This window comes from Gobius niger (genome assembly GCF_951799975.1).
Source record: "Gobius niger genome assembly, chromosome: 5".
NCBI lineage: Eukaryota > Metazoa > Chordata > Actinopteri > Gobiiformes > Gobiidae > Gobius > Gobius niger.
In genome coordinates, this window is record NC_136856.1 from 38469765 (window position 1) to 38492637 (window position 22873).

Below are 22873 nucleotides of genomic sequence, written 5' to 3' on the forward strand. Positions count from 1 at the left end.
TCAGAGATTGAATGCCTGTTAAAGTACTCTAGAAATGTGAAAAATACTGTCAATTCCTTAAAATGTCTTAGCAGAGCACCCTTTAAGGCCATAATCCTAAAAGAATAATCATCTAAAGGAAGAAATGACTTAAATCTACTTGAATTAAGAGATTAAATCTAAAGATTGAGTAGATTTGGTCTGGCCTTAAAGCAGATATAACCTATTCTTGACAATGGAACAAGCACAAGTTTTTTCTTAATTCAGATTATTTTGTATAATTTCCAGAAAAAATAAAATAAAATACAGTAAAAGTTAATTTGGGGGATTTCTATTTGTTCCATTGGCATTGGTGTTTTTATCTGATCTTAGATTAGTTCAAACAGACTCAAATTTAACATTAAAAAAAACTTTATTCAAGCGAATTTTAATAGTTTATCTAATTTAAGCTGGACATTTTCCCAGTGTGTATGATGTACAACACTGGCATATGCAGAAAGTGATGCTTTACTAATTGCTTTAATTGGAGGGTCGGGCCCTTGGTCTTTTGACGATGAAGAATCCCAGTCCTCCACCGAGCAAACTTGCCACCCCTGCACTAGAGCGCCTCATGTCTGCTGTTTTTTTATCACAAGGAATTATAAAAAAAGATAACACATTGAACCAAAGTCTCACATCGGCGAACAAACCTTTACTTATTTCAAAGTGGGAAAATAGAGTTTGGTCAGTAAAATAGTTTTCACATTAGTTTGTAGAAGAAATACTCATGTAGCTCATTAGCGCCCCTTTCTGGCTGTGCATCATATTTGGACAAAAACACTTTAGTTTCAACATTCTAAAGTTATAGTCCACAGTTTAAAACCGTCATTTCTGTCACGGTTCAGTTAATTGGCTGAAGCGGAGGTCATGTCCCGCCCCCCAGCAGCGGAGACTCCTCCCCCTCTGCTCTGGGACAGACGGGGCCCCCCTCAGGCCCGTCGTACAGGTGCGGGCCCTGCAGCACGGCCTCAGCGCGAAGCTCGATCTTCTGCAGAAACAGGAAGGAAAAGATTGAAGTTCACATGGAAGGGACTGAACGAACACAGTGTGTGAGGAAAATAACACACATGTAAGTTCATGTGAGTTTTGTTGATTTGCTGGAGAGTGAGAGCCCGATGGGAACCTATTGCACATGTTATTAGTGGTCGTGGAAACCAGTGGAAACTTACACAGACACGGGGAGAACATGCAAACTCCACACAGAAAGGCCCGGTCCAGGTGGGAATGGAACCCTGGACCTTCTTGCTGTGAGGCACGAGTGCTAAACGCTGTGCCACCGCCAGACTCACAGCAGAGAGACTTTAAAGTCATGGACCTTCTTTGTGTGAAGAGTTTCAGCCTCGTGACGTCAGTCCAGTCCAGATCCTCTAATGTTTTACTGGAAACTTGGTGTCTGCCCGTCTTGGTCAGGTCTATCTCTAAAGCCTGGTTCACCCGGCAGGATTTTAACCCCCGACAACCTTAAAGACGCCCAATTATTGTAAGATCGTGTGACGATGGGACCGCTCCAAACTCATATCGGGCACTGCTTGGGCACTGTGGTGTGTTGCCAATCAGAAAGCGAGGTGACGAGGCGGCAAGGAAGTACAGAGGGGAATCCAAAATCAAAACAGCCGCCATGGCACGAGAAAGTCCGTTGAAGTAAAAGTACAAACCATCTCCACTGTCGCCATGTTTGTTTACTCTGAAGTCACGTTTGATCTCGAGAGGTTCTGACCTGGGATCCGACCACGTGAGTGAAATGGGTTCATGTGTGATGGCTTGATTTTGCCGTGCGGCTGCACCACACACTGTACAACGTTTTTATGGCTGTGTGTGCTGAAAATCTGTCCACAATTTTAAAATCTTCCCGTGTGAACCAGTATTAAAAAAAGATCTAAGATCTCTATGGGACTAACCTGCTCTCTAAAAATACAAATGAGACACCAGGGGGAGATGAAAGACCCTCCAATCATCCCATTAACACTTGTATTACCCCCAGAGGGACCACGGTAAGGATTTATTAAGGCAAACAAGTTCCTTAGTGTTGCTTTAACTTTACTGCTCATAAACAACGTAAAAAAAAAACGTAAGTGTTTTAGTCCAAACCTGGAAGTCTCTGATGAAGGTGAGGAAGAAACTGATGAAGGAAAAGGCCAGAGACCATTCACTCACTGTGCTGACCAGGTGAGCCGTGTAACCCTGAAATATAATAATAAAACATGTATAATAGACACAGAGCTGACCAGGTGAGCCGTGTAGCCCTGAAATATAATAATAAAACATGTATAATAGACACAGAGCTGACCAGGTGAGCCGTGTAACCCTGAAATATAATAATAAAACATGTATAATAGACACAGAGCTGACCAGGTGAGCCGTGTAACCCTGAAATATAATAATAAAACATGTATAATAGACACAGAGCTGACCAGGTGAGCCGTGTAACCCTGAAATATAATAATAAAACATGTATAATAGACACAGAGCTGACCAGGTGAGCCGTGTAGCCCTGAAATATAATAATAAAACATGTATAATAGACACAGAGCTGACCAGGTGAGCCGTGTAACCCTGAAATATAATAATAAAACATGTATAATAGACACAGAGCTGACCAGGTGAGCCGTGTAACCCTGAAATATAATAATAAAACATGTATAATAGACACAGAGCTGACCAGGTGAGCCGTGTAACCCTGAAATATAATAATAAAACATGTATAATAGACACAGAGCTGACCAGGTGAGCCGTGTAACCCTGAAATATAATAATAAAACATGTATAATAGACACAGAGCTGACCAGGTGAGCCGTACAACCCGGAAATATAATAATAAAACATGTATAATAGACACAGAGCTGACCAGGTGAGCCGTGTAGCCCTGAAATATAATAATAAAACATGTATAATAGACACAGAGCTGACCAGGTGAGCCGTGTAGCCCTGAAATATAATAATAAAACATGTATAATAGACACAGAGCTGACCAGGTGAGCCGTGTAGCCCTGAAATATAATAATAAAACATGTATAATAGACACAGAGCTGACCAGGTGAGCCGTACAACCCGGAAATATAATAATAAAACATGTATAACAGGCACAGAGCCTGAACCCTGAAATAAAATATGTTTAATCACATAACCCCCGCCTTACCCAAGCACATGTTCCCCAGTCTGGTTTTACCCAAATCTAAAAGCTTCTTGACTGGAGTTTGTAGCCTAGAGGCCAGAGTAACGGCTTTTTCCTGATGTGCATTATAACACATCTTGACTCCGGGACGTTTTAATGCACGGCTCCTCGTTGTTTAATCCACTTATACCATGGTCCCACAAACTGAACATTTTATAACGAGTTTCATCTAGTTTCACTTTTCTGTGGAAGTAAACACCGATGTGCGGCACTCGTGGGCAGGAGTTATTTCACTTTTACGCTGTTTAACCTGAAGCTAGCTAGCTCAACCAGCTCAACTGTTTATGGAAACAGCTGCGGTGGAGTCGCTCACACCTGGGCCCCCCCAACTCAAACTTTTATGATTGACTTTACTAATCCAGACAAATATGTTTAAATGCAGGATCATTTTAAGTACACCTGAAAATGATGAATAGCCTTAACCGTTTTCAATAGAAATGTAAAGCTCATATTTTATTAACAGTTGGCTAACCTAGCTGCTCACTCTCCTCTACAAACATTTATCAAACATTTTGTTTTGGCCAAAAACGTTGAAATTAAACAAAATCCATCTCATACGTTCCTGTCAGTCACTAATTACGCCTTTATCTGATTCAGCTGTGTCATGCGTTGCTATGGCGATGCCCACAGCGGAGTGATACCCCAGTGATTTAACTACCGGACTACGTGTGCGGTTATACCAAAATAATGCACGCTTGTTGGCGCCCACCAGCCAATCAGAATCGAGTATTCACCCAGACCATGGTATAAACATTTTTTGCCCCTTTGCTTTTTTGATGCTTTTTTGTCGTTTTTTTAATACGTATCTGAAGCTCCTTTTATGGCTTTTTGGCAGCTTTTTCATACTTGTTCTTGTCTCATTATTGTCGATATTTTGACACCATTTTCCAGAACCTTTTTGATTTGGGTAAAGCCAAACTGGAGAAAAAATGTGCTTGGTTCAGGTGGGGGTCAATGGTTAAAGACAGTTCCAAAACATCATGACAAATGTCCAAATACATCTACAGATACAGGCGGCATCTCGTCATAGAAGGGGGCGTGGCTTCGCCGAGGGGGAAAATAGAATCTTTAGAGAAACACCATTTTTTTAGCCATTTTCTGGTGGAATATGGACTTATTTATCACACATTAATAAAGTCAATTGTAAATCGGGCCCATATGGATATTTTCTTACAGCAGATTGCTCAGTAGAGGTGTAAAAACAGCAGTTGTAGCTAGTGTTAGCTAGCCGCTAGCATTAGCCCGTTGCTAACATGTAGCATCATGTTAGCATTCTCCGTTATTTATATATTTATGGGCTGTTCAACCACTTTGCTTCTCTCCATGCCTTTGTATCTTTATTTAGTAGAAACTATGTTCATAATTCAGCGTTTGTTGAAGTAGTTTTTAAATAATTAGAGAAAGTTTAGATTTTTCTCCAAATGGTTTTCCCCTTTTCAAACATGACCATATATGGGCGAATCCCGTCTGTATCTATATGTTTAAATACTCACTTAAACCACAAACTCAGTGGTCGTAATGTTATGGCTGACGTCACAGTAAGATAAATGAAAAACAAACCGTTTCTCCGGGAATCCAGTGCAGTTTATGAGCCACGTCCACTCCGGGCAAACTGCTGTACATCACCACCGACGACACGAACACTGGGCCACGGTTAAGGACTGAACCGAGACTAACCCAGGACCAAACCAGAGCTAAACCAGGGGTAAGCTGGGACCAAACTGGACTAAGCGGGGTCTTAGTTTCGAAGGATACTGCAGATGATGGAGCAGAAGGTCCACAGCGTCAGCATCAGTCTGGTCTTGAACAGGGACTTGCTGTGGAGCTCCGGCTGCATCCAGAAGGAGATGAGCGTCTGCACCAGGACGTAGAGCGCCCCCACGCCGAAGGTGAGCACCGCCCCCAACAGGTGAACGGGGAACAGCGCCGTCTTCTGCTCACCACAAAGCACCAGAGCAGGAGTTCAATAACCAAAGACGAGACAAAGTTCATACTATAAAACTGGATTATCAAATTATTGAATGTTTGGTCGTTTTTGGTCGAGTTTAAGTGATTTATGCTAAAAAAAGACACTAGAAAAAGAATAGATGTGTGATGGTTTTAAGGCTGTTTTTAGGCGTTGTTATATTTTTCTATAGGTTTGTGATTGGCGGGTCGGCGTCTGACCTGGAAGTTTGCGACGATGCACATGCCGAGGTTCGACAGGAGCCCGAACAGCAGCCCCACGAGGTTCAGCCGGAGCAGGCGCGAGTCAGAGCACAGCGCCCCCACCTGTTTGTACCGCACATACACCGTGAACACGCCTGAGGAGACACAGGAGAGTGGACATCTGAAAACTACATCTGAGAGAGAGAGAGCGCCCCCTACAGGCCTGAGGAGACACAGGAGAGTGGACATCTGAAAACTACATCTGAGAGAGAGAGAGAGAGAGCGCCCCCTACAGGCCTGAGGAGACACGGGAGAGTGGACATCTGAAAACTACATCTGAGAGAGAGAGAGAGAGAGCGCCCCCTACAGGCCTGAGGAGACACGGGAGAGTGATCTGAAAACTACATCTGAGAGAGAGAGAGAGAGAGCGCCCCCTACAGGCCTGAGGAGAGACGGGAGAGTGGACATTTGAAAACTACATCTGAGAGAGAGAGAGAGAGAGCGCCCCCTACAGGCCTGAGGAGACACGGGAGAGTGGACATCTGAAAACTACATCTGAGAGAGAGAGAGAGAGCGCCCCCTACAGGCCTGAGGAGAGACAGGAGAGTGGACATCTGAAAACTGCATCTGAGAGAGAGAGAGCGCCCCCTACAGGCCTGAGGAGACACGGGAGAGTGGACATCTGAAAACTACATCTGAGAGAGAGAGAGAGAGCGCCCCCTACAGGCCTGAGGAGACACGGGAGAGTGGACATCTGAAAACTACATCTGAGAGAGAGAGAGAGAGAGCGCCCCCTACAGGCCTGAGGAGACACAGGAGAGTGGACATCTGAAAACTGCATCTGAGAGAGAGAGAGCGCGAGAGAGCGCCCCCTACAGGCCTGAGGAGAGACGGGAGAGTGGACATCTGAAAACTACATCTGAGAGAGAGAGAGAGAGCGCCCCCTACAGGCCTGAGGAGAGACGGGAGAGTGGACATCTGAAAACTACATCTGAGAGAGAGAGAGAGAGAGCGCCCCCTACAGGCCTGAGGAGACACGGGAGAGTGGACATTTGAAAACTACATCTGAGAGAGAGAGAGAGAGAGCGCCCCCTACAGGCCTGAGGAGACACGGGAGAGTGGACATCTGAAAACTACATCTGAGAGAGAGAGAGCCCCCTACAGGCCTGAGGAGAGACGGGAGAGTGGACATCTGAAAACTACATCTGAGAGAGAGAGCGCCCCCTACAGGCCTGAGGAGAGACGGGAGAGTGGACATCTGAAAACTACATCTGAGAGAGAGAGAGAGAGAGCGCCCCCTACAGGCCTGAGGAGACACGGGAGAGTGGACATCTGAAAACTACATCTGAGAGAGAGAGAGAGCGCCCCCTACAGGCCTGAGGAGAGACGGGAGAGTGGACATCTGAAAACTACATCTGAGAGAGAGAGAGAGAGAGCGCCCCCTACAGGCCTGAGGAGAGACGGGAGAGTGGACATTTGAAAACTGCATCTGAGAGAGAGAGAGAGAGAGCGCCCCCTACAGGCCTGAGGAGACACGGGAGAGTGGACATCTGAAAACTACATCTGAGAGAGAGAGAGAGCGCCCCCTACAGGCCTGAGGAGAGTGGACATCTGAAAACTACATCCGAGAGAGAGAGAGCGCCCCCTACAGGCCTGAGGAGAGACGGGAGAGTGGACATCTGAAAACTGCATCTGAGAGAGAGAGAGAGAGAGAGCCCCCTACAGGCCTGAGGAGAGACGGGAGAGTGGACATCTGAAAACTACATCTGAGAGAGAGAGAGAGAGAGCGCCCCCTACAGGCCTGAGGAGAGACGGGAGAGTGGACATCTGAAAACTACATCTGAGCGAGAGAGAGAGAGAGCGCCCCCTACAGGCCTGAGGAGAGACGGGAGAGTGGACATCTGAAAACTACATCTGAGAGAGAGAGAGAGAGAGCGCCCCCTACAGGCCTGAGGAGACACGGGAGAGTGGACATCTGAAAACTACATCTGAGCGAGAGAGAGAGAGAGAGCGCCCCCTACAGGCCTGAGGAGACACGGGAGAGTGGACATTTGAAAACTGCATCTGAGAGAGAGAGAGAGAGAGCGCCTCCTACAGGCCTGAGGAGAGACGGGAGAGTGGACATTTGAAAACTGCATCTGAGAGAGAGAGAGAGAGAGCGCCCCCTACAGGCCTGAGGAGAGACGGGAGAGTGGACATTTGAAAACTACATCTGAGAGAGAGAGAGAGAGAGAGCGCCCCCTACAGGCCTGAGGAGAGACGGGAGAGTGGACATTTGAAAACTACATCTGAGAGAGAGAGAGAGAGAGCGCGCCCCCTACAGGCCTGAGGAGACACAGGAGAGTGGACATCTGAAAACTACATCTGAGAGAGAGAGAGAGCGCCCCCTACAGGCCTGAGGAGAGACAGGAGAGTGGACATCTGAAAACTACATCTGAGAGAGAGAGAGAGAGAGAGCGCCCCCTACAGGCCTGAGGAGAGACGGGAGAGTGGACATTTGAAAACTACATCTGAGAGAGAGAGAGAGAGAGCGCGCCCCCTACAGGCCTGAGGAGACACAGGAGAGTGGACATCTGAAAACTACATCTGAGAGAGAGAGAGCGCCCCCTACAGGCCTGAGGAGAGACGGGAGAGTGGACATCTGAAAACTACATCTGAGAGAGAGAGAGAGAGAGCGCCCCCTACAGGCCTGAGGAGAGACGGGAGAGTGGACATCTGAAAACTACATCTGAGAGAGAGAGAGAGAGAGCGCCCCCTACAGGCCTGAGGAGAGACAGGAGAGTGGACATCTGAAAACTGCATCTGAGAGAGAGAGAGAGAGCGCCCCCTACAGGCCTGATGAGAGACAGGAGAGTGGACATCTGAAAACTACATCTGAGAGAGAGAGAGAGAGAGCGCCCCCTACAGGCCTGAGGAGAGACGGGAGAGTGGACATCTGAAAACTACATCTGAGAGAGAGAGAGAGCGCCCCCTACAGGCCTGAGGAGAGACGGGAGAGTGGACATCTGAAAACTGCATCTGAGAGAGAGAGAGAGAGAGAGCGCCCCCTACAGGCCTGAGGAGAGACGGGAGAGTGGACATCTGAAAACTACATCTGAGAGAGAGAGAGAGAGCGCGCCCCCTACAGGCCTGAGGAGACACGGGAGAGTGGACATCTGAAAACTACATCTGAGAGAGAGAGAGAGAGAGCGCCCCCTACAGGCCTGAGGAGACACGGGAGAGTGGACATCTGAAAACTACATCTGAGAGAGAGAGAGAGAGAGAGCGCCCCCTACAGGCCTGAGGAGACACGGGAGAGTGGACATCTGAAAACTACATCTGAGAGAGAGAGAGAGAGAGCGCCCCCTACAGGCCTGAGGAGACACGGGAGAGTGGACATCTGAAAACTGCATCTGAGAGAGAGAGAGAGAGAGCGCCCCCTACAGGCCTGAGGAGACACGGGAGAGTGGACATCTGAAAACTGCATCTGAGAGAGAGAGAGAGAGAGCGCCCCCTACAGGCCTGAGGAGAGAGGACATCTGAAAACTACATCTGAGAGAGAGAGAGAGAGAGCGCCCCCTACAGGCCTGAGGAGAGTGGACATTTGAAAACTACATCTGAGAGAGAGAGAGAGAGAGAGAGAGAGAGCGCCCCCTACAGGCCTGAGGAGAGACGGGAGAGTGGACATCTGAAAACTACATCTGAGAGAGAGAGAGAGAGAGCGCCCCCTACAGGCCTGAGGAGAGACAGGAGAGTGGACATCTGAAAACTGCATCTGAGAGAGAGAGAGAGAGAGCGCCCCCTACAGGCCTGAGGAGAGACGGGAGAGTGGACATCTGAAAACTACATCTGAGAGAGAGAGAGAGAGAGAGCGCCCCCTACAGGCCTGAGGAGACACGGGAGAGTGGACATCTGAAAACTACATCTGAGAGAGAGAGAGAGAGCCCCCTACAAAAAAAGAGGAAAATTAAAGGAAAAGTGTGTGTGTGTGTGTGTGGGGGGGGGGGGGGGGGGGGGTGACAAAGTGATGTAAATATTTCTGATTTTACCTAAAAACGCAGAGACGTCCAGCATGATCCCGAACACGCAGCGCTCAGGAGCCATCGTCCCGGTGTCACTGGAACAAAAACAACAGAAGATCCTAAAAGACGAGTCTCTGCTCCTCATCTGATCTGAAGCTGCCGTCACTGATGTTAAAGAGCACTTGAGACAATAATGAGGCCGGAAGATGAGCTTGTTTAATCAGGAGGAAGATTCAATAACACTGAAGAAATACCGTTTGTGATGTGTTTAAAAAACTTTGACTTATTGAGAACATTTTTGCAGAAACATACATCTTTCTGTGTCAGGTTTTTGTCCTCAGTGGAAGAAAAAAAAAAAAAAAAAATGAATCTTCACTAAATCGGATGCAAATAAAGCAACCTCACAATATATGAAATTTTCCTATATTGCGAGGTTGCTTTTTTTGAGTGGTTTTCATTTAAAATAGATTGTGTTTCAAAATGTCTCCACACATTTTAATTATTTTGGATAATTTAGATAAATTTTAAAATTTCAAAATAAATTTTGTGCAAAACAACTGGAAAACTATATTGTAGTAGCACTGCCTGATCGACACACTTTTGTTTTCGTATAAGTTACAACACAGAGCCATCGTATCGTGTTGTTGATTGCACAAATAGAAGCACCAACAATCCAGGACTCATCATTCATAACATACAGGCAGGTGCGCGTCCGTTCAGGACCATAGACAAGGCTTAGGGTGGTGTAAGTCAAACGATAGACCAATGGTCCGAGGTTGAGATCAAGAATGCACCCGCATCACCTTTGGGACCTGCTGAATCCAGACGGCGTGAGGAAAACACATGCTTTTTGTACTTCTGCAGTAAAGTTTGTTGGTAATGACGAGAGGAGCAGCTGATAAAGAGAAACTATCATCAGGATGCTGCTTCAGCCTGAGCAGGAAACTCTGTCTGTCACCAACACAAATGAGACACATTTTCCCTCTCTCTTCAATGACCCATGCGTCTAATTATGTTCATGATAAATGGATAAATCGCTTGTTTTGAGTGCTGCACGGTTTAAGAAAAGCCTTTGTAGTGCTGTGACTCTTGTAACTTGTGTTGAAGGTCCTACACGACTCTGCAATCCTGCAAACTAACGTTAATTGCTGTATTTAAGAAGTACATTTGCATAGCTAACCTTGGCCTGCATAATTGTAGACCGATATGTTCACCTGTACTGACAGTAAGTTTCCGTAGATAAACGCCGCGTCCTGACAGCGCTTCATTCATTGCATTACTCGCGCGTTACCCATGTAAACACCTGATATCTATTCTCTAATAAATATATATAAATATTAGTGGTGGGCCGCTAGCCTCGCACTGTCACAAATACCCGATTCGAGTGGAGTCTATCTTCCGCAAACGCGCACACGTGTCAGCTCCAGCCAAATCTTACCAACAGCCTGATTAACAAACTACGACACTTAATCCTTTACTTACTAGATTATTTTGAAAAATATTACACTTTATATTTTGGTCTGTACTTGTATGTTACCTCCCATATATTAAGTGTTTGCACAAATTGGGAATACATTAGGTCCAAGTGCAGAGTAAATATGTAATAAAAAAGTTTAATAAAAAATATTGGCCTAGGCTACATTGCCTATATACAGTAGCCTCTATCTAACGTTTTTCTTTTTACTTTTAAAGCACCGATAAGAGCACCATTAAAGTCCCGGATCTTTTTTCTGTAGCAGGTCATAGTTGCAGAAGAGGAGATTTAGTTTGTCACAAAGCTACTGACTGTACACAGTTCATCAGGACCTCTAATGTCGGCCTACAGTTCAAAATTAATGTTTAACTGAATAAACAGTTAGTAAACACAAGTGCATCTTCTTGAAAATGAATTATTTTCATCACCAATTATCATAGTAGAACGTTCTCAAGCAGTTTGTGATGCATTTTGGAAACAGGAGATGAGCCCCTGGTCTAACGCACCACCTGATTTGAGAAACTCGTTCTCAAAGACTTACTTTTAGTCATTATTTGGGGAGCACACATATTCTGAATGGCTTCGGCAGAATTCAAGCAAGACATTTTAATCTAGATTAATCTAGATTAATTTCAGAATTAATCTAGATTAATCTAGATTAAAAAAAATTAATCTATGCCCACCTCTAATAAATATAAATATGTGATCCGTGATATTGGAAGAGTATGTGTGCGCACATCAGTCACGTGTCTCATGTTTGTCAGCAATGAAATCCGTCTGTAAACAATAACCTACATAATCTAATTAGTGAAAATAATAAACAACAAATAATAAGCATAAGTGCATGGCCTTATAGTTTTGTAGTTTTATAGTTTTAAAGTTTTCATAGTTTATCATTTATCTCAGCATAGTTTTCTGTTTCTTGTTGCACAAATGAATGGAAGAAATGGAAGCCCTACTTTGTGAATAAACCGATTCTGATTCTGATGTAAGTTCCGCTCTGAGGTTCCTGACCTCAGAGGGACTTTCCTGGTTAAATAAAGGTCAGACCATCGTTCTCAGCAGCAGGACCGAAGGAGGCTGCACTTATGCAACTCCTGAACCCCTTAACCCCCACTTGCTTCAAAAAAGCTTAAAGGAAACAATATCAAGATAGTGACAAAAAACGAGGATGAAAACGGAAAATAAATTCGTACCAGAAAAGCAACAAAAACGTGATGAAAATACGACAAAAAAGCTGCAAAAACATGATAAAAAAAGAGGTACGATCACTTTTGTAGGTCTTAGCTTTCAAATGAGGCGTGAACACTGTTGCTCTCCAGTCGAGAAGCTTTTAGATTCGGGTAAAGCTGAACTAGAGAAAATGTGCTCGGTTCAGGCGTACACAGGGTTACACAGGGGTACACAGGGGTACACAGGGGTTACACAGGGGTTACACAGGGTAACACAGGGGTTACACAGGGTTACACAGGGGTACACAGGGGTTACACAGGGGTTACACAGGGTAACACAGGGGTTACACAGGGTTACACAGGGGTTACACAGGGTTACACAGGGTTACACAGGAGTACACAGGGTTACACAGGGTTACACAGGGGTTACACAGGGTTACACAGGAGTACACAGGGGTTACACAGGGTTACACAGGGTTACACAGGGTTACACAGGGGTTACACAGGGGTTACACAGGGTTACACAGGGTTACACAGGAGTACACAGGGTTACACAGGGTTACACAGGGGTTACACAGGGTTACACAGGAGTACACAGGGTTACACAGGGGTTACACAGGGTTACACAGGGTTACACAGGGGTTACACAGGAGTACACAGGGTTACACAGGGTTACACAGGGTTACACAGGGGTTACACAGGGTTACACAGGAGTACACAGGGGTTACACAGGGTTACACAGGGTTACACAGGGTTACACAGGAGTACACAGGGGTTACACAGGGTTACACAGGGTTACACAGGGTTACACAGGGGTACACAGGGTTACACAGGGGTTACACAGGGGTTACACAGGGGGTACACAGGGTTACACAGGGTTACACAGGGTTACACAGGGTTACACAGGGGTTACACAGGTGTACACAGGGGTACATAGGGTTACACAGGGGTACACAGGGTTACACAGGGTTACACAGGGTTACACAGGGGTACACAGGGTTACACAGGGGTTACACAGGGTTACACAGGGGTTACACAGGGTTACACAGGGGTTACACAGGGTTACACAGGGTTACACAGGGGTACACAGGGGTACACAGGGGTACACAGGGGTACACAGGGGTACACAGGGGTACACAGGGTTACACAGGGTTACACAGGGGTACACAGGGTTACACAGGGGTACACAGGGTTACACAGGGGTACACAGGGTTACACAGGGGTTACACAGGGGTTACACAGGGGGTACACAGGGTTACACAGGGTTACACAGGGGTTACACAGGTGTACACAGGGGTACATAGGGTTACACAGGGGTACACAGGGTTACACAGGGTTACACAGGGGTACACAGGGTTACACAGGGTTACACAGGGTTACACAGGGTTACACAGGGTTACACAGGGGTTACACAGGGGTTACACAGGGGTTACACAGGAGTACACAGGGTTACACAGGTGTACACAGGGGTACATAGGGTTACACAGGGGTACACAGGGTTACACAGGGTTACACAGGGGTACACAGGGTTACACAGGGTTACACAGGGTTACACAGGGTTACACAGGGTTACACAGGGGTTACACAGGGGTTACACAGGGGTACACAGGAGTACACAGGGTTACACAGGGGTTACACAGGGTTACACAGGGTTACACAGGGGTACACAGGGTTACACAGGGGTTACACAGGGTTACACAGGGTTACACAGGGGTACACAGGGTTACACAGGGGTTACACAGGGTTACACAGGGTTACACAGGGGTTACACAGGGGTTACACAGGGGTTACACAGGGGTTACACAGGGTTACACAGGGGTTACACAGGGTTACACAGGGTTACACAGGGGTTACACAGGGGTTACACAGGGTTACACAGGGTTACACAGGGTTACACAGGGGTTACACAGGGTTACACAGGGTTACACAGGGTTACACAGGGGTTACACAGGGTTACACAGGGGTTACACAGGAGTACACAGGGGTTACACAGGGGTTACACAGGAGTACACAGGGTTACACAGGGGTTACACAGGGTTACACAGGGGTTACACAGGAGTACACAGGGGTTACACAGGGGTTACACAGGAGTACACAGGGGTTACACAGGGGTTACACAGGGTTACACAGGGTTACACAGGGGTTACACAGGGTTACACAGGGGTTACACAGGAGTACACAGGGGTTACACAGGGTTACACAGGGGTTACACAGGGTTACACAGGGTTACACAGGGTTACACAGGGTTACACAGGGTTACACAGGGGTTACACAGGGTTACACAGGGGTTACACAGGGTTACACAGGGTTACACAGGGGTTACACAGGGGTTACACAGGGTTACACAGGGTTACACAGGGTTACACAGGGTTACACAGGGGTTACACAGGGTTACACAGGGTTACACAGGGGTTACACAGGGTTACACAGGGGTTACACAGGGGTTACACAGGGGTTACACAGGGTTACACAGGGGTTACACAGGGTTACACAGGGTTACACAGGGGTTACACAGGGGTTACACAGGGTTACACAGGGTTACACAGGGTTACACAGGGTTACACAGGGTTACACAGGGGTTACACAGGGTTACACAGGGTTACACAGGGGTTACACAGGGTTACACAGGGTTACACAGGAGTACACAGGGGTTACACAGGGGTTACACAGGAGTACACAGGGGTTACACAGGGGTTACACAGGGTTACACAGGGTTACACAGGGTTACACAGGGGTTACACAGGTGTACACAGGGGTACATAGGGTTACACAGGGGTACAAAGGGGTACACAGGGTTACACAGGGTTACACAGGGGTTACACAGGGTTACACAGGGGTTACACAGGGGTTACACAGGGGTTACACAGGGGTTACACAGGGTTACACAGGGTTACACAGGGTTACACAGGGTTACACAGGGGTACACAGGGTTACACAGGGTTACACAGGGGTTACACAGGGTTACACAGGGTTACACAGGGGTACACAGGGTTACACAGGGGTTACACAGGGTTACACAGGGTTACACAGGGGTACACAGGGTTACACAGGGGTTACACAGGGTTACACAGGGTTACACAGGGGTTACACAGGGGTTACACAGGGGTTACACAGGGTTACACAGGGGTTACACAGGGTTACACAGGGTTACACAGGGGTTACACAGGGGTTACACAGGGTTACACAGGGTTACACAGGGTTACACAGGGGTTACACAGGGTTACACAGGGTTACACAGGGTTACACAGGGGTTACACAGGGTTACACAGGGGTTACACAGGAGTACACAGGGGTTACACAGGGGTTACACAGGAGTACACAGGGTTACACAGGGGTTACACAGGGTTACACAGGGGTTACACAGGAGTACACAGGGGTTACACAGGGGTTACACAGGAGTACACAGGGGTTACACAGGGGTTACACAGGGTTACACAGGGTTACACAGGGGTTACACAGGGTTACACAGGGGTTACACAGGAGTACACAGGGGTTACACAGGGTTACACAGGGGTACACAGGGTTACACAGGGTTACACAGGGTTACACAGGGTTACACAGGGTTACACAGGGGTTACACAGGGTTACACAGGGGTTACACAGGGTTACACAGGGTTACACAGGGGTTACACAGGGGTTACACAGGGTTACACAGGGTTACACAGGGTTACACAGGGTTACACAGGGGTTACACAGGGTTACACAGGGTTACACAGGGGTTACACAGGGTTACACAGGGGTTACACAGGGGTTACACAGGGGTTACACAGGGTTACACAGGGGTTACACAGGGTTACACAGGGTTACACAGGGGTTACACAGGGGTTACACAGGGTTACACAGGGTTACACAGGGTTACACAGGGGTTACACAGGGTTACACAGGGTTACACAGGGGTTACACAGGGTTACACAGGGTTACACAGGGGTTACACAGGGTTACACAGGGGTTACACAGGAGTACACAGGGGTTACACAGGGGTTACACAGGAGTACACAGGGGTTACACAGGGGTTACACAGGGTTACACAGGGTTACACAGGGTTACACAGGGGTTACACAGGTGTACACAGGGGTACATAGGGTTACACAGGGGTACAAAGGGGTACACAGGGTTACACAGGGTTACACAGGGGTTACACAGGGTTACACAGGGGTTACACAGGGGTTACACAGGGGTTACACAGGGGTTACACAGGGTTACACAGGGTTACACAGGGGTTACACAGGGTTACACAGGGGTTACACAGGGTTACACAGGGTTACACAGGGTTACACAGGGTTACACAGGGGTTACACAGGGTTACACAGGGGTACACAGGGTTACACAGGGTTACACAGGGGTACACAGGGTTACACAGGGGTACACAGGGGTACACAGGAGTACACAGGGTTACACAGGGGTACACAGGGTTACACAGGAGTACACAGGGGTACACAGGGTTACACAGGGGTACACAGGGTTACACAGGGTTACACAGGGGTACACAGGGGTACACAGGAGTACACAGGAGTACACAGGGTTACACAGGGTTACACAGGGTTACACAGGGGTACACAGGGTTACACAGGGGTACACAGGGGTACACAGGAGTACACAGGGTTACACAGGGTTACACAGGGGTACACAGGGTTACACAGGAGTACACAGGGTTACACAGGGGTACACAGGAGTACACAGGGTTACACAGGGTTACACAGGGTTACACAGGGGTACACAGGGTTACACAGGGTTACACAGGGTTACACAGGGTTACACAGGGGTACACAGGGGTACACAGGGTTACACAGGGGTTACACAGGGGTACACAGGGGTTACACAGGGGTTACACAGGAGTACACAGGGGTACACAGGGGTACACAGGAGTACACAGGGGTACACAGGGGTACACAGGAGTACACAGGGGTACACAGGGGTACACAGGAGTACACAGGGGTACACAGGAGTACACAGGGGTACACAGGGGTACACAGGGTTACACAGGGGTTACACAGGGGTACACAGGAGTACACAGGGTTACACAGGGGTTACACAGGAGTACACAGGGGTACACAGGGGTACACAGGGTTACACAGGGGTACACAGGGGTACACAGGGGTACACAGGGTTACACAGGGGTACACAGGGGTACACAGGGTTACACAGGGGTACACATGGTTACACAGGGGTACACAGGGTTACACAGGGGTACACAGGGTTACACAGGGGTACACAGGAGTTACACAGGGGTACACAGGGTTACACAGGGTTACACAGGGGTACACAGGGTCACACAGGGGTACACAGGGTTACACAGGGGTACACAGGAGTTACACAGGGGTTACACAGGGGCTACACAGGGGTTACACAGGGGTACACAGGGGTACACAGGAGTACACAGGGGTACACAGGGGTACACAGGGTTACACAGGGGTACACAGGGGTACACAGGAGTACACAGGGTTACACAGGGGTACACAGGGGTACACAGGAGTACACAGGGTTACACAGGGGTTACACAGGAGTACACAGGGTTACACAGGGGTACACAGGGTTACACAGGGTTACACAGGGTTACACAGGGTTACACAGGGGTACACAGGAGTACACAGGGTTACACAGGGGTTACACAGGAGTACACAGGGTTACACAGGGGTACACAGGGTTACACAGGGTTACACAGGGTTACACAGGGTTACACAGGGTTACACAGGGGTTACACAGGGTTACACAGGGTTACACAGGGTTACACAGGGGTACACAGGGGTACACAGGGTTACACAGGGGTACACAGGGGTACACAGGGGTACACAGGGGTTACACAGGAGTACACAGGGGTTACACAGGAGTACACAGAGTTACACAGGGTTACACAGGGGTACACAGGGTTACACAGAGTTACACAGGGGTTACACAGGGTTACACAGGGTTACACAGGGGTACACAGGGGTACACAGGGGTACACAGGGGTACACAGGGTTACACAGGGGTACACAGGGTTACACAGGAGTACACAGGGGTACACAGGGTTACACAGGGGTTACACAGGGGTTACACAGGGGTACACAGGGGTTACACAGGAGCACACAGGGTTACACAGGGGTACACAGGGTTACACAGGGGTACACAGGGGTTACACAGGGGTACACAGGGTTACACAGGGGTACACAGGGGTTACACAGGGGTACACAGATGTGTAATGACACGTGGAGAGTCACCTGATGTACGGCAGCAGAGGGTCGACATGTCTGAGGACGACCGCAGTGATGTAAGCGAAAACAAAGGAGGCGGCCGTCCAAACGACGAGGGCCGCCGGGAGGAAGCACAGGCCCTGCTGGAACCACCACATCCTGAGGAGAGGGGAGAGAGAGAAGAGGGGGAGAGAGAGAGAGAGAGAGAGGAGGGGGGAGGGAGAGGAAAGAGAAGAGAAAGGAGAGGAGAGAGGAGTTGAGAGAGAGGAAGGAGAGAGAGGGAGAGAGAGAGAGAGAGAGAGAGAGAGAGAGAGAGGAGAGAGAGGAGGGGGAGGGAGAGGAAAGAGAAGAGAAAGGAGAGGAGAGAGGAGTTGAGAGAGAGGAAGGAGAGAGAGGGAGATAGTGGGGGGAGAGAGAGAGGGGGAGAGAGAGGAGCAAGGGGGTGAGAGAGGGAGGAGAGAGAGGGGGAGAGAGAAAGGGAGAGAGAGGGAGATAGTGAGGGGGAGAGAGAGGGGGAGAAAAAGGAGAGAGAAAAGGAGGAGAGAAAGGGGAGAGAGGAGAGAGGAGAAAGAGAGAAAGGAGAGGAGAGAGAAAAGGAGGGAGAGGGGGAGAGAGAGAGGAGAGAGAAAAGGAGAGAGAGACAGGGGAGAGAGGAGAGAGGAGAAAGAGAGAAAGGAGAGGAGAGAGAAAAGGAGGGAGAGGGGGAGAGAGAGAGGAGAGAGAAAAGGAGAGAGAGACAGGGGAGAGAGGGAGAGGAGAGAGAGGAGAAAGAGAGGGGGAGAGAAAGGAGAGGAGAGAGAAAAGGAGGAGAGAGAAAAGGAGGAGAGAAAGGAGAGATGGGTAGAGAGAGAGAGAGAGAGAGAGAGAGGGAGGAGAGAGGGGGAGAAAGAGGGGTAGGCATTAGGTTCAGTACAATCAGAGTCAGAGATTCATGTTTTTCATATTTTAGTTGTAAGTTGGTGTCAAAAATAACATGTAGTATTATTATTAACAGTCAAGCGTTGTTAAAAAAAAATAGGATTATAACAAGCACTTTTTTTTTTCAAAGTTAAAACTCAAACTCAGAATTGCATTTCATTCTAAAGCATTACTATATGTCAAAGAGGAGGTAGTAAACAGCACCAGGGCCTGAGGGAAGCGCGAGTTTCAGAGGAAGTGAAAGCAAACTCTGAGCTATTTTAAATTAAATTAATGTTCACATTCTTCACTCTTAGCGCGAGATAAACTTGAAACGTGAGCGGTGACTTCCAGAATGTGTAGTTCCTGGCAATGAAAAACCTTCATGTAACAACAATACAGTAATCTGCTTTAATCTTTTGAGGGAAAATAGGTTTATATATAAAGATTGTTTTTGTGTCAAACTTAGTTCTTTAATGATCGGAGATGCCTAATGACTGAATCAGACTTTTTAGATTCACAACATGTGGCAGCGGGACACTTTGTAGAATATTTTAGCTTTTGTAAACACTTTTATTCCTTAAATAAATCTATCAAACTGCCTTTTCTTCTTCTGACAGACTCGTGTTTTGATGTCGGAGCTAATGACTCTCACGTTACCCGCCCCCCTCTCAGCTCAAACCCGACAAACTGACCTCTGAAGCGGCCGCAGCTCCGTCCCAGCCCGCGGGGACCTCCGTGATCCCCTGAACCAAAAAAAACCTGTCCGAAAAACGGGTGAAAACTTCCTAAAAACAACCTGTCACGGCTCAAACGCAGCGGCTGCCACTCAGGCAACCACTGCGCATGCCCAGTGCTTCCTTCACCCAGAGTGTGGTCTGTCAGGCGCTGGATCCCGCAACAAACTCATATGACTGTTTGGATTTTTGCGGAAACAGTGAGATAAATACCTTGTGAAAAAGGCCAGCACATATTTATTTATCTTATTATGTAAATGACCAGCTGTAACTGTTGTTTGAATTGTGGTAATGTCTGACTTCTCCGTTTAAACGCAGCAGAGAAAGAAAGAGGAGGCGGGACACGCTTTTCCATCTCTTCCGTAAACTCGCCTTTCCCTCGAGGTTTGTGGGCTTTAAATCTAGCTTCTTCTACCACATGACAGTTTATGCATTTTTTGCTAATATATACAGCTTATCGTAATTGTGGCGTGCAAACCGCTTTAGTACTGATATATATTTGCGTTTGCGGCTAGCATTAGTGAACAGCGGCACCTGTGTACAGTACAAGTCTACAGATGTGACCAGTGTGGGCGGGATCTCAGACTAAACCAGCCCCACGCCTGTCGTCATCACAGGCACAGTGAGCGAAGAGCCGGAGACCTGAGCGCGAAGAGCCGTAGGTGCTTCACGTGCAGAGAGTGCGGACCGCTCTGACCAACGTGTTCTCTGTCACGAACTTTGCTCACGTCAGATGCTTCGTGGACAACCTCACCCTAATCTAATTATCTCAGTCAATAAAGTGATCTATTGAGGAGTTTAATTGAACAGGTTCTTCCAGGCCGTGTTCACAAAGAAACAAGATGCACATTTTTTTTATTTACAGTGGGAGGAAAACGTCTGAACCTTTTGGAATTGATTATATTTAATTTATAAATCAATAGAAATTCATATTATATTAAAAATGATTAAGAAAAATGTATTTTATTATAATATAAACATTCCATATAATTAATTACAACAAACTGATATTTTCACCCAAACAAATTTAATAAAGTGTTCCTTGAATACGATGCATTCATGCGCTGTGTTTCGTTAATACTAACTCGCTCCCATTCATTCTCAATGGTAAATATGGATGCAGTCCACTTTTCTGCCACCAGCGTGGCTTTCGCAAAGTTAAGGAAACACTGTTGTGGTGTTTTGGTGTTCATCAATCACAGAGTGTTGTAGCATCAACTTTCCCAGTTTCCCAACTATTATTGCAAAGGTTGTTGACACAACAAAGGTCATGTTAAAATTGACTTATAAAAAGAATTATGCTGAACTGACACTTTAAAAATGATAAAATGTGGTATTTTCTTTGAGTTAACAAATGATTGAGGTAAAGTCCCTGTAGGTACTGTAGAGAGGCAACAGGTGGTGCTGTTTTTACATTTTGCACTACATTGCTGCAATTGTTGATTTTGTTCTACTAAAACTAGGCTCCCCTCCTGGAAACGCCACCTTAATTCCTGGAGCTCTGTTGTCGGGGCTTCGTGCCCCTGGAAGGGTCTCCCAGGGCAAACAGGTCCTCGGTGACGGGTCAGACAAAGAGCGGTTCAGAAGCCCCTTATGAGAGACCAACGGGCCTGACCGGAATCGTGAGGCCGTCCTTCTGTGGACCCACCACCTGCAGGAGGAGCCATAAGGGGCTGGTGTAATGTGATTTGGGCAACTCCAACAGCTGCCCCCACGACCCGGCAATGGACAAGTGGAAGAAAATGGATGGATGTTATTATTTGCAGTTGTATGTGTTTCACTCTTGACATCGCCGTGTTTGGCCCGTGACCCACAGGGACTTTTTTATTTTGGCCCTAGGAGACAAAAAGTTTGGGCACCCCTGCTCTATATCCTTTGCCCAGGGCTGGTTGTTGCAGGACAGTCTAAAACTCTTCTTCAGGAGCAGATCTCACACATGCAGCTCAAAGCAAACTCGTATTATTTCATGCTGCTGGGATGATTGTTTTTGTTCCCTGTGCATGTGCTACCGGCACATACTTTGGTCCGACATAAACAGCGCTGTGTGATATCAGGCCGCGCAGCTTGGTTTGCTTGGGCAGGTGTGAGGGCTGGCCAGCAGGCAGGTGAGCCAGGGATGTCTCTAAAAGAGGATTAGTCTAGTAACGTGAGCGTATGTAACATCATTTTGACTTTTTGTAACTGTCCAAAGATATTAAAATAGTAAAATAATCTTGGTTATTTTTCCTGTAATTGAGCAGCCGTAGCCAAAATATTTACTCAATGTAAGAGAAACGGCTCTTTGAAATGGCTCTTCAAATGTATTATTCAAAAGTGACATGAAAATATATACATCAACACTAAGTCAATGCAGTGTGAATGCAAAGGAGAATCTTATATCTGCCCCGTTGTTAATGTTATTTTGACTTTCTTTTTAATTATCAAGCGAGTTCCACATATACTTTGGTGCATTTTGCAAAGTGATGAACTTGGGCAGAATTAAGTTCAAATGATTGTTGGTGCGGCCCTTTAACTCAGTTGAGGTTTCTCATGTGGCCTCTTATAAAAATGAATTGCCCAGGTCGGCCTCATGACGAGACAAAGGAACAGCAGTGAGGATTAGGATCAGGAGCTACGATTTGAGGAAATCAGAACCAGCCCCTGCGTCGTCCTCTCGATCCAAAATGGCCGCGTCTCTCCAGTTTCCTCCCCACAAATAAACGGCACCGAGACAGAGTTCGATTTAAAAAAAGGCTTTAACTTAAGAGACAGAAGCACAGACGGAGCGCGTGTATTTACAAAAGGCCAAACGAATGTTTTACAAAAACAGGAAACAGAAAAAGCCACGACGGACAGACAGTAGTGGAGTGGTTAGCACCGGCGTCTGTAGAATACTCCTATGTACAAGACGAACCACGTTTATATTAATATTCACACATTCAGAGGCAGAAGCTTCAGAGCCGCTCAGAGCTGCACCAAGCCCACGGAAAATCCCAACACTTCCAGGGTAACTTTCACAGGTTTTAACACTGGTTTATCTTTGGCTCGGGCTCGATCCGTTCTCTGCCGTCAAAGCTACCGACTCACGGCGACGAACAACGGATT

At 47.3% G+C, this 22873-nt stretch overlaps 1 protein-coding gene across 1 annotated transcript; it reads right to left on the bottom strand.

Moving 5' to 3' along the window:
* Positions 1 to 667: 667 nt before the first annotated feature.
* On the bottom strand, positions 668 to 19900 carry dram2b (DNA-damage regulated autophagy modulator 2b). Its single transcript, XM_079556725.1, has 8 exons — positions 19748 to 19900; positions 18183 to 18314; positions 9367 to 9434; positions 5357 to 5493; positions 4946 to 5123; positions 4751 to 4833; positions 2107 to 2199; positions 668 to 1006 (listed from the first exon to the last, which is right to left on the bottom strand). The coding sequence occupies exons 2-8, from the start codon at positions 18311 to 18313 to the stop codon at positions 884 to 886; spliced, it is 813 nt and encodes a 270-aa protein (XP_079412851.1). The 5' UTR covers position 18314; positions 19748 to 19900; the 3' UTR covers positions 668 to 883.
* Between the last annotated feature and the right edge of the window lie 2973 nt (positions 19901 to 22873).

Excerpts from the sequence above, each read along its gene's own strand:
- dram2b (XM_079556725.1), bottom strand. The coding sequence starts at position 18,313 with ATGTGGTGGTTCCAGCAGGGCCTGTGCTTCCTCCCGGCGGCCCTCGTC. Across the intron at positions 5,494-9,366 it reads GGACGTCTCTGCGTTTTTAG|GCGTGTTCACGGTGTATGTG; the intron begins GTAAAATCAGAA and ends GTGTCTCCTCAG. Across the intron at positions 2,200-4,750 it reads ACTGGATTCCCGGAGAAACG|GGTTACACGGCTCACCTGGT; the intron begins GTTTGTTTTTCA and ends ATTATATTTCAG.